The 12140-nt window shown below is 40.5% G+C and overlaps 1 protein-coding gene across 1 annotated transcript in view; it reads right to left on the bottom strand.

Moving 5' to 3' along the window:
* Window positions 1-12140, bottom strand: part of FREM2 (FRAS1 related extracellular matrix protein 2) — a gene marked incomplete at its 5' end in the record, with an annotated part of 272198 nt that overhangs the window by 24757 nt on the left and 235301 nt on the right. The window contains 3 exons of the mRNA XM_019523802.1: window positions 1719-2050; window positions 3720-3851; window positions 10893-11196. Of these exons, the coding sequence (XP_019379347.1) occupies window positions 1719-2050; window positions 3720-3851; window positions 10893-11196 (768 nt within the window). The remainder of the gene's footprint in view (window positions 1-1718; window positions 2051-3719; window positions 3852-10892; window positions 11197-12140) is intronic.

Raw genomic sequence — 12140 nt, 5'->3', positions numbered from 1 at the left:
GGAGGGGAAGGCTGGACTTGATCTCTTGGTTCCAGCTGCTAATGTCTATGAATCTATGACAATGATACACGTGATGCTGGAGTCTGCTGGAGCATGGTAATTACCACACTCTAGCAGACTCAGTTAATCAAGTCTGATCTGATGCACTGTAATTACAGTGCATTGGAGCAGCATCACTGCACATCTGTTGGTGTCCTCATGAACAAAAGTGCAGTCTTTCTTCCAGTTCACAACATAATGCCAACAAGGGGGCTGGAGATGGTTCTGGGAAAATTCTCTTGAAACAAAAATAGAGTAAGTGGTTTCAAAATGCTAATAAATCTATGTATTCAGTACTTCAGAAAATTACTGCAAATTGCTCAAAAAATTAAGAAAAGTTTCTTAGCATAGACTGAGGATCTTAACATTAGGAACCTACTTATGAAAATTTGGACCCTGAATAGTTTGTTCATATCATGAGTCTGTTATAGACAGGGCAGACTACATGTTTAGCAGCAACAGTTTACTTTGTGCAGGTACTCCCATCATTCAACAGGCCAGGTTTTATGGTATATAAAGCCCTTAAAATAATTATTCTAGCTTATTTGATCGAAATACAGTGCATCTCAATGATTGATAAGGTTGCTCGGTGATCTCTACATATGCTTTTTCTTGCTCATGAGGATAATGTAAGGCTTAAGTAATGATTATAACAATTACTCTATCAAGCGATGAGAGCTGGAATGAAAAGTGCTGCAGAAGTGCAAACTAACTGAAAAGAAAGGGAAATACTAAGAAAAAATAAATCACTGCCCCTTTAATATTTAATGTATATATGAAAGCATCAGCCTGGAATTATTTGGTTAAGTGTAACTTATCATTTGATCTTATTTCCTATTGTTGTAACTATGTGTTGTAGCCAGACAGTTTGGCATCCAAGGGCTTCCGTGTGGTTGAGGCCAAGTATTTATTTGTGGAAGTTACTTTCTCTGGTTCCAATCCATTACTAGACTTGGCAGAGTGACTTTAGGAAATTATCATTCAAATAAATTTTATTAACAACATCAAGTTAAACAACTGTCTGCCAGAAACAACAAGATGAAGAACACACATTAAAATGTTTTAATGTACACGGTGGTAGCTTGAAGCTCCTGTAATTGAGTACAGCTGAGTGTTTCAATCTCTTAACAAAAGGGCTGCTTCTACCTAGGGTTTGAAAAGTTTCCCTACCCAGTCTGTTCATCTTGTATTTATAGTTCAGATACTTAGAAGACTCATATAAAAATTATTTTAAAAGTTATTAATTTTCTACCTCAGGATTTATAAGGCAGTTCATGATTTTTTACTATACAGAGACAGTATTACTAGATCTGACTCCAGCAAAAACAGCCTTCAGAATTACCTTTCCTGCAAATCTCACTAAGTGGTATGCATTGCCAATAGAAAGAACTGTCTGTTTTCATGACAGTATATCATATTCAACTTATTTTTCCCTTTAACATGGACTAGGATTTTACCTATTATGCTCACTGATTCTTAATGGATACTCATAGCTATATGTGGGTTAAGGACTATGGATGGTTATGAAAGAAAGTCTTTCATTCTTAAATAAAGTTATATTCTTAAATCACATATTCTAAGCACTTGTAAATCAAAAAGGAAAACTATTAAACTGAACCAACTGATTTCTGTTCCATTTTGAGAACACACTCTACAGCTAAGAAATTAAAAAACGGTACCTGTCCATCTGTACCAATGGTGCCTCCACAATCAGTGAGGAGCTCAGACATGTCATAGTAGCTAACAAACTCCCATAAACAGGCTTCCAAGTTCAGATTTCGATAGAAGCGTAAGGTATTGGAACCCCTGACCGTTGCACTATATTGATAGGGAATGGTTTCCCCAATCACATCTGGATTTTTGGTAGCATCAGTCAAAAAACCATGGTGAGTCTTCACTTCTGTGTAGTCCAACAGGTTAGAGCACTTGTGGTTTCCAACTCGAGTTCCATCAGGGCTGAGGGTTAACTCAAAGTTGGACAGTTCTCTTGTAGAGATAATGGGCAGCATGCCTGGAATACAGAATAACGGTAATACAAATGGCTCCATAACTACAGTTATGGGCTACATTCAATATTTCCTAATTCACCTAGAATCAGCCATAAAAAGTAGAAACTCATTAATTAGTGCACTTCAAAATTAAAAAAAAAAAAAACGGTACCCTTTATGTCTCCCTGGGAGAGTTTTGTTCAAAATAGCACATCTTTGCAATTAGGTAACTTAAACATTTCAGAAATGCCTAAGTGATTTTCACAAATGTCTAAATGATTTAGGAACCCAAGTTTTCAAAAATGTCAATTTACTAGACAATATTTTGATTTATTATGAAATAATTAAAATTGACTAACAGCTGTGAAAAAATAAAGTGCATTTGTTGCAACATTTACTTGCTTTTCAAACTGTTTATCCACTTATTAGATAATTCAATAATTTCTTAATGATTAGTGCAAATTAATGAGTTTCCATTTTTTTATCATTATTCATTGAAATGCTTTACAAAAATTCATGGAAGTCTCTTAAACCCCTTGTAAAATAGGTAACTATTCACTCATTTTACCAATGACTATGCTCATTTTACCAATGCATACACTGAGATAGATTTAGAGAAAGTAGCTTATCCAAGATCTCATAGAAAGCTAGTAGCAGAGCTGAGGAAGTACAGAAGACTTGTCACGCTAGTAGCAAACTACATTTAAAAAATGGTTTACTGACAAAGCTTAGATGCCTGTTTTAAGTAATGTTTTCATGTAATAAAAACAATACTCTTAACCCCATATAAATCTGTTTTCTGAATCATATGGTATTCAATAATCAATGCATCAAGGTGATTTAGTTTTCTTAAAATTTTAAGGCTCCTCTACACATTACACTTATGCTGTGTTAATGTGTTATTCATGGCATAAATGGCAAAAGTGCCACATATGCATCCAATTTAATAAAATGGCAAACCAGCCATAAAAATCTTTTATGTGTAATGTAGAACATTTTTCTAACTAGTTTATACGGAGCCTTAAATACAGCATATGGCATGTCTGGGGCCGCTCCAGGGCCAGCGTCAACAATCACCTGATTACAGACCCTGGCTCTGGGACAGCCGCAGGTCACTCCGGACTATGGGCATGTGGCTTTCAACTTGTCAGTGCAAAGCAAGCCCAGGATCACAGTCCTGGGCTCCCCCCTGCACTGGCAAATAGAAAGGGTGCAACTGGGATACAATACTTGATTCCAAAATTGTGACTCCTGCCAGACACGTGGGGTATGAAAAGAGGCAAGACTATTGGCGTTAGGGATCAGATCCTATGGTGCCTTCAAATGAACATATGTCTTAATGACAGGGGCCTAAGCAAGACTTAATATTTAACATAATAAATACAACCTGGGTGCAACTCCAATGAGTTCAAAGAAGTTACACTAAGGGTAGATTTGGCTCATTTTATGGAAACTGCAAATAATTAGAACCATTTAGTTTTCACCTAAAAGAACATAGATGGAAGCACATATATCACCGCTGTGACATCTTATACACCTATGGGAAGTTCCAATGAAACATTTATGACATTTCTCCATTATTTCAAACATTAAGAAACATTAAACATATTGTGTTTGGCTACTTAAAATAACTACATTGCATCAAATGACAGCACTTTGTGAAAGTTCTCTATATTACAGATTTTAACAAACCATCAATATGTGGCATTGTGACAGTCAACTTGATGAGATTTGTATAGTCAGGATCTTCTGAGCCAGTATAGCGCAGCTTGGCAGAAAATGGTTCTGCTCCAACTACTCCTGGGATACGAGGCTGGCAAAGACCTAATGCAGAACAGAAAAGCAACGCAGTTTGATATCCAGAAGAAACAATGTTTTACTCTGCCTCAGACTAATCTTAGAAGATTCTATTTCACTGTACACACTTTTGAAGCTAGAAAAATTTTCTGGAACAACAAGCAACTTGTTGGTAGAGTCCTGCATTAACTTCAGATTTGGATAGGAATTGTTTCTACACAGAATTTAAGAGGACATCAGTATGACTTGGTCAGTTAGATCAAATTCACAGAATTGAGCTCCTAAATTTCATGCACATACATTAAACATATATTTGCCTGTACCACAGTGCTTGCAAATCCAGACACGGTGTAAACAAACACACAAATATAAGTATCCATTTCATATAAACAATTTCTTGTTTGCCCATGCAAGTGTACACAATAGCTCCAACAAAATTCTTGAGTAGTCATTTATTGAAAATTTGGTCTGTGCACTGGAGGTTAAAAAAAAAGGTCAAAACCCATTTCAGAACTTTCTTTGGTGGCACATTTTTACTTTTTTTTTGAAAAAAGATTCAATTTTTGTTTTAAGAAATGCTGCCAGTGCTATACTTAGTCTTCAAAGTTGTTGAATACATCACTAAAATACAGCGCATTAGGAGGAAGTAAAAACAGACTGCTTATGCTGAAATGGTTTTGGCAACCATACTGTTAAAGAAGACTGAAGTAAGTTTGTTTAAACTTAAAACCATAACATGTCTATGCCTTGTCTATTTATTTTATTGTTTATAAATTAAAGAAAACTGAAATTCAAATATTTGGTATTAAAGCAACAAATGTTTTCTTTATCATCAGCCATGAAGGAATTGCTCTTGACAATACAAAACACTTACTTATGGGCTTGATTCACCCCTGGGTTATGTTGGAATAATTATGGGTACACAAACATTGGCTGTGAAAACTTACTCTGATAGAGATTTCTAAAATGCAAGGTGTCAACTCAAAATCTGCTAAAGATATAGAGCTGGCCAGCAAAAGTAGGCAGCAATAACTGAGGAGTGAGTGTAAGGAGGACACCACCTTAGGATATTCAGTGTGGTGCAATGCAGTGCCATGTACAGATCCTAGTTCAGGCAGTCGGCAAAGCAGGAAGGCACTTTAGGGTGTGTACAGAAGTGTTCTGTGCACATTTTATAGCCTTGTAATTTAGAGCTCTTGGTATAACACTATAAAGTTAACTGACAGAAGTACAGTTTGGATGGAGGGGGGAGGGCTCTGAGTCTCCCTGAATTTTCCAGGCTGGGTGGCAGGGGGCGCTCTACAGCCTCTTGGGGTTTTTCTACTGTCCAGAAATTTGACCAATATACATAAGTTATTTAAAAGTATTGTAGGTTGCTGAAGTGCTGCAAAATACCGAGCTTCAAATTTAATACCTAATTTAACAAGCGTTAATTTAAAGCACTGTACCCATTTTAAAGTGCTGTAAAGCCATGCACTTCTGTTAAGTGACAGCAATAAAGCACTTCAAATGGCAGAAAAAGAAACTTCTGTACACGCTCTTAGAGACTATGTTAATACAGTGCTCTATCTTGCCTATCAGCCAGAGTTAATTGGCTCAGCTCTAACATAATGCAATTATACTCATCAGTCACGTGCAGATGAGTGTGGGCTTTTGGTTCCTGGGACTAGTAGCAGCGTTGCACCATGTGCTGCAGCTACTTGTCCCCAAGGAATGCCCGTGCCATGTGCATTTTGGCATGCAGCCAGTTCCCCAAAGGGTGGTAGGTGAGGCTGGGACCAGCACTGTGCTGGCCCCAGCAGCCTTACCTGGGGTCCTGGGAGCCTGGCTGGCAGCTGTAGCTTTTCAGTGATGCATGCTGCCCGCGCATGTGCTGCTCCACTTCTTTTTCCCCGCAGATTTTTTTGACCTCTGGATATCCTGTGGGTTAAAAAACCCATGGGGAAAGAAAATGGAGCAATGCATGCACAGGCAGCACACTCTTGCAGCGCAGAGAACACCTGATTGTGTGGTATGTGGTGCTGCAGATGCGTTTGCGGTGCCATGTGCTGCGTGGCCATGCTCATCTGGATGTGCCCATCCAGGGCTTGCTCAGGTATGTCTCTGCAGGCTTGTATTGTACCATGCCAAGTTATCCTCAGCCAGACGCTCCCTTGGTACTGCACGATTCTTGTTACCACAGGGGAAGCTGAATTGAGCCCAAAGTCACACAGGGAAGTATCTATATTGTCTCGCATACAACAGACCCCCAAATAAATTATGCATTTTGTTTTTGGAAGACTGAATGTAGGGGAAAAAAGTCCTGAATTGTGGCCAGCAGTGATACAGACTAAGTCCTCCTGGGAACAGAGTTTCCCAGAACTCTAGCATCCCAGGAGACAATCTGGATGAAGCAAAAGGAACTTCCTGGTTCTCTATATTTTAGATTATAACATATCATTCCTGGTAGCAGAAAGTTCCTATTGCCTCACCCAGACTGTGTCCTGGGATGCCACCTTCCTGGACACTCTGCTTCTAGGAGGACTTACTCTTACCTTACAAAAGGCTAGGCCCCAGACCCTTGCAAGGGCAGTAGAAAGACTATTAATTCTTTACTGTAAGTAGTTCTTTATATAATTACCTTTATTTAAAAAGGTGTTGCTTTCACATCACAAACCATATTAAGAGACTACCAGCAGTTCACTCGCCATTTCAGGCATAAACTACAATGCTCAGTCAAGAGGTAAGGCTGTGAGAGTGTTAACACGGGACTCCACCCTTTCAGCTTGTTGAACTAGATGCAAGTCGCAGTCATCTTGACAACTACATGGCATGCACAGTATTTCCAGGTGTGCTACATTTTCCAGTAAAGAAAACAGCATCCCTGCTTAGTACAGATAAGGTTCTTTGGGTAAATCCAATATCTTTTATTAAATCAACTCAAATAGTTGGAAAAATTCTTCTTAGCAAGCTTTTGGCACAAGTACCCTTCGTCAGGCCAAGTAAGAATCTGCAGATGGTCTGTGCTCTTCCTGGATTGAGTGGTAAAGCAGCCAGAGGCCAGTATATATGCAAAAAAGCCAGTCAGTTAAAATGTAAATTGAGGTAGTCAGTAGGTGAAAGACAGGTGGGGGAAGGGGGAATGACTATCTGTAGTCAATGGATGAGACACAGGAATGGGGTGGGAGGAAGGGAATGAGAACAGCTAAGTAAAAAGTGGAGGATTTACCTGGGGAGTCGGATGTTAGGTTATAATGTGCCAATGTCTATATTTCATCCATGATTTTATGTATCCAGTAGATTGATTAAATGATGTTCATAGGTTCATCTGTGAAAGGTATTTTGTAAATTCCATTTGAGGATTAGAACTGAGAGACTGGCTTTCTTGTGAGAAGTGTGCCCCCACAGGTAATTGGGTATTTGTGTCTTTGAACGCACACCGAAAACCTATCATTATGGTATACAGTTGTTGTTTGGTTTCTCCTACATATTTACCATCAGGACATTTGGTGCACTGGATGAGATATACAGGCAGTCCTCAATTTACATTTCGAGTTACAATGTTTCACACTTACAATGTTTATAAATTGACACCGTTTCAACTTTCTGATGTCAGTTTCAACTTTACAATGCTTGATCCGAAGTGATGCCATGCCAGTGAAAAAGTTCGCTGTGTCACCCATCTGCCCAAACTTCCTTGGACACTTTCTTTGAGAAAGCAGACAAGACTCCATAAAAACCTGCAGCCAAGGCTCCTGAGAAGATTCCAGGCAACAACCCTTCAAAAAGTCCAACCAAGAGTCTTTCAGAAAGTCTAGCAACGTCACCTCAAAGAAGTCCTTCCAAATCAATATGATTGCTATTTACAATATAAATACATTAACGTACTCCTCTACAATTGATCGAGTACAAAATTCTGGGGTATTTTTGGTGAAAACAGGGTATCGGGCCTTGGTTCAGGAACAAATACCCCATTTATAACATTGTTTTTATGAGAAAACTGGTTTTTATTTACAAACTGGTTGGGGGGGGGGAATCAGCAGGTGCTGGGGGAGTCCCTGTTCCCCCGAGCGCCGCAAGGAGTGACCAGGAACAATGGTCACAAGCTGGCAGAGGGAAGGTTTAAGTTGGACATCAGGAGGCGCTACTTCACGGTCAGGGCGGCTAGGGTCTGGAACCAGCTTCCAAGTGAGGTGGTGCAGGCTCCCACCCTGGGGGTTTTTAAGAGGAGGTTGGATGACCACCTTACTGGGGTTGTTTGACGCCAGTACTCTTTCCTACCATGGCAGGGGGTCGGACTAGATGATCTGCTCAGGTCCCTTCCGACCCTAGAAACTATGAAACTATAAACTATGAAACTATGAAAATTGGCTCCGTGTTGCAATGTTTCGACTTAAGACGCAGTGTTCAGGAACCAATTGTGTCATAAGTCCGAGGACTGCCCATATTACATTTCAGGAGGTGCAGGTGTACAATTTGGAAATGCTGATGGCTCTGTTGTGGGATGTAGTAATTGTGGGGGTGGTGGAGACATGTTGGCAGGTTTTACATTTCTTGTCCCGCATTTGGTTTGCTTTGGGCCATAAGAAGTTTGCTTCTAGTGATGAGGTTAGAGAGGTTTGGTGCTTGTTTGAAGGCTAGGATGGATGGTTCTGGAAAGATCTCTTTGAGAACTGGGTCTCCTTCTAGTATGGATTACAATTGTTTGAGGATTTTCCATATAGGTTCCAGGGAGCAATGGTATGTCATAACCAGTGGTGTGCAATTCATGGGGGTTTTTCCTTCTGTACTGTGGCAATTCTTCACATGGTATCTGGGTGGCTCTTTCAAAAGTATGATTTCTGTCTTTGGAGGAGTGTCCTTGTTGAGTGAAAGCTTGCTAAGAAGAATTTTTCCAACTATTTGAGCTGGTCTAATAAAAGATAAAGGATTTACCCAAAGAACCTTGTCTGCCTATGTCCTTTGATGAACACGGCTACAACCTACACCCCTGCTTAATACATGGAGTCCAGTTTGAAGGGGCTGATTCTGGAGAAAAAGGTGTGTGTTATGTAGCAGGGCACTAAGGTTCCTGCTACTTGGAGAGCCGGGATAACTACCCAGGTGCAGGTTGCCAGGGCAATCTGAGGGAGACAAGGACTCACACCTGCCTGGTCAGCAGGCTGGAAGGGGCAGGGCCTGGCTCCTATATAAATCCCAGGCTGAGGCCAGGCAGGCAGTCCCTGCCAGCTGCCAAAGGCGAAGAAACTCTGCCAGAGCAAGAACAGAGAAGAGGCCAGAATGCATGAGCAGTTAGTACGGCTGAAGGATGGAGCACCCTTAGGGGTGGCTCGAGTCAGGTTGTAGTCAATTGGCAGAGACTTATGTTATAGCCTAGGGGCTTGTTTTCATTTGTGTTTACTGTTTATACCCGGTGGTTTGGGTGAGGCTATTAGGGGTTGGAGGAGGCCTCATAAGGGACCCACAGCAGCGTGGAGATCCCAGTCCCAGGTGAAGGGGGTAGCGTGAAATGCCCCCAGTATGGGAAGGACAGGGGCTCAGAAAGAGAGAGTGGAGGCTGGTACAGTGGTGGTTGGAACCATGCATAGCCCATAAGGCTGGGGTGCACAGGAACACCCATTAGCAAAGCTGGGCTAATGTACAGGAGGATAACCATGTCCAGGGAGATGAAGAGGCAGCCTCCCTACTTACATATCTGACATCAAAGATGTGGCAGGAGAGATTGAAGGTGCATTGTAGACTGACTGGACACAGTACGGAGTGCTAGGGGAAAGCACGGCAACCCTAGGATCCCCTCCTGCTACATGTTGTATACAAGAATATATAGTAAATGAAAACAAGCAAACAGAAGTGTTGCTCATTCAGCTTTCTAAATCCTGAATCCAGTAGAAATTAGAATATTTTCCTTAAAAATGTAGTTGGGATTAGTCAAGCCCTTGAAATTAAAATGAAAAATCTAGCATGGAAGGGATAATTTACTTTTTTGTCTATTGGAAATGGGATATCACAAAGAATAAAAGTTACTGTAGCAGCAAAGAGAGGCATGGTGACACACAGAACTGGTATTATCTATACTAGGCTTAAAGTGCAGTGCTTTGGAATTTTGTCCTCGTTGCCTGATATGCCTTGATTTTTTTTTTTAAACTGATTTTTTAACTTGAGCACATTAACTCAAACACATCTCTGTTTTATAAGCAGAACCTAAACTTTTCAACTTTTAAATTATACAAGCATGGTAAGTGCTGTAGAAGAACATTTAAAGGTGATCAGCAAAATTAAGAAACAAAATTTTGACCTTTTACGCTTCTTTATATTGCAGATAAAACTTGAAAGGATTTTGCCTCTCTCTCACTTTGCTCCCTTTTTAAAAGGTATTTTTCTTGTTTTGCTTTCTTTCTTTGTTTTTTTTGCTTTTACATTAGAAGCCCTGGCTTTGTAGATTCTGGAAACACAATAACATTATGGGCAAAGACAGAAGTGCAGCTCCCAGCTGTAACTCAGAATAATTTTTGCAAAGCGTTATGAGTTACAATGTTACTCCAAACCAAACAGAAGTTCACTGTTAGTTCCAGGGAAGAAAGAAATCTAGATGCAGCTGGAGCCTGCAGCCAGGTTCCCATAGCAATGTCCAGGCTCTCTACCAGTGCTTGCTGTTTTCAGAATGGGAGGGGGGAAGGCAGCAGAGCGAGCTTATTCTTGGGGCTCCCCAGCTGATGCTGAAGGGTGGGGTGAGTGAATTGGAACCCCCCCCACCTCGGGGGAGAGGGGGCTGCAATATACCTATCCCACCTTCCAAGGGGGGCTGAACCCTCGCCCCAGACTGAACTCCCTCTGCTCCCTTTTTCTCCCCTCCCATGCAATGAGGGGTCAGCTTTTCATTCAATCACCCATTTTAAAGCCATTTGCAGCTGTGCACTTGTGTTTGATCACAGCTATAAATTTCTTTCTGTGGCCAGAACAGAAAAAAACTGTCACTTCTGTCTGTCCCCTATGTTTTTCCAATCAGTTAATCAGGCATCACCTGCATGGAATGTACATTTATTTCAGAATATATTCTGCCAGTTTTGCTATAGATTATGGATACATTACCCTCATCCATGCTTATTGCTACAATAGGGCTCATGAGCTCCAGGCCTTCATTTCCATCTGAATTCACAGCACGGGCTGCACATTGGACCCGGGAACCCGCTTGGAAGTAAATGGAGTCCAGCGTGATTAACTTGGATGAAGTGAAGAAGGTATCAAAATCAACTTCTCTCATGGGGCTGGTTACACCATCAGAGCCAGTGGGTGCACTAACCAGCCATCGGTAACGAGTCAGGGTGTTGTTGATATTTTCGCTCACACATATTGAACCTGTCTTGTCATAGTCTGCATATTTAGGATTGCAAGCCTGTGGAGGAAAGTCAGACATGTTGCATTTCATGATAAAGAAAGAACTCTAAGCAGTGAGAAGATAAGGAAACTCAGGCAAGGCTGAACTCACCCACAGCTCTTCCCACAGTGGACGAAAAGCACCACACAAAAGTTTAAAGTAAAGATGGAAAGCTAATTGACACTGTGAGAGCTAAAATCATGAAACAGCAAAGAAGAATTTCAGAGCTAAGCAAATACATAAAAAATAGCTTTGTTCTTAAAAAAAAAAAATCTTTAGCAACATATTTTACTGGCTCCCTACTGTTGTTCTTGTGCTTCTAAGCTTGCATGTTTTAATTTACAATTATTCATAGTTGGACAAATTCAGACCTGATTTATACAGGTAAAACTGCAGGAAATCAACAAAGTGGAGTAGCTTTGGACATTTTTTTTTAAATGCATGCCTCATGTCACCCATAAGAGTTCTTGCCCCTCACATGCTCTCATCCAGGTTATTGGCAAAATCCCCACTGAAGTTAATGATGCAGGATGAGGACGTAATTGAGTCATGGGCACACTTTGCACAAGGCCCTTTAAATAAATGCTGAAGAATTTGGCATAGAACATGGAACTGGGTGAGTGAAGCATGTCTTTCTGCCACTTTTCTTTCCTCAAAAGTTGATTTGGCATCCCCACAGGTTACAGCAGCCTATGTCCTATCCTATTTAAAAGGAATTGCTAACAGCCATATTAAAGCATCTTTTGTGGGAGAAGAGGTTGAAGTACAAACCAAGAAACTGGCCTTGAATTGTTATAAACAAGAAATGAAGATGTGCATGAAACTTCAGTGTTGGATGACTTGTGAATATTTTGGGAGCAGAACTTTCTAACAACTTTAGTGATTTTTATAAAAATTGAGAGAAATCCCTTGTTTACCTACTGTTAAAGTTGAAGGAAAAGCTTTTTTTTTTTTTTTTTTTT

This window comes from Gavialis gangeticus, unplaced genomic scaffold, assembly GCF_001723915.1.
Source record: "Gavialis gangeticus isolate Ggan-Ray unplaced genomic scaffold, GavGan_comp1, whole genome shotgun sequence".
Lineage (NCBI taxonomy): Eukaryota > Metazoa > Chordata > Crocodylia > Gavialidae > Gavialis > Gavialis gangeticus.
The sequence above is the reverse complement of the archived record's forward strand: the minus strand, read 5'-3'. Positions and strand labels throughout refer to the sequence as shown.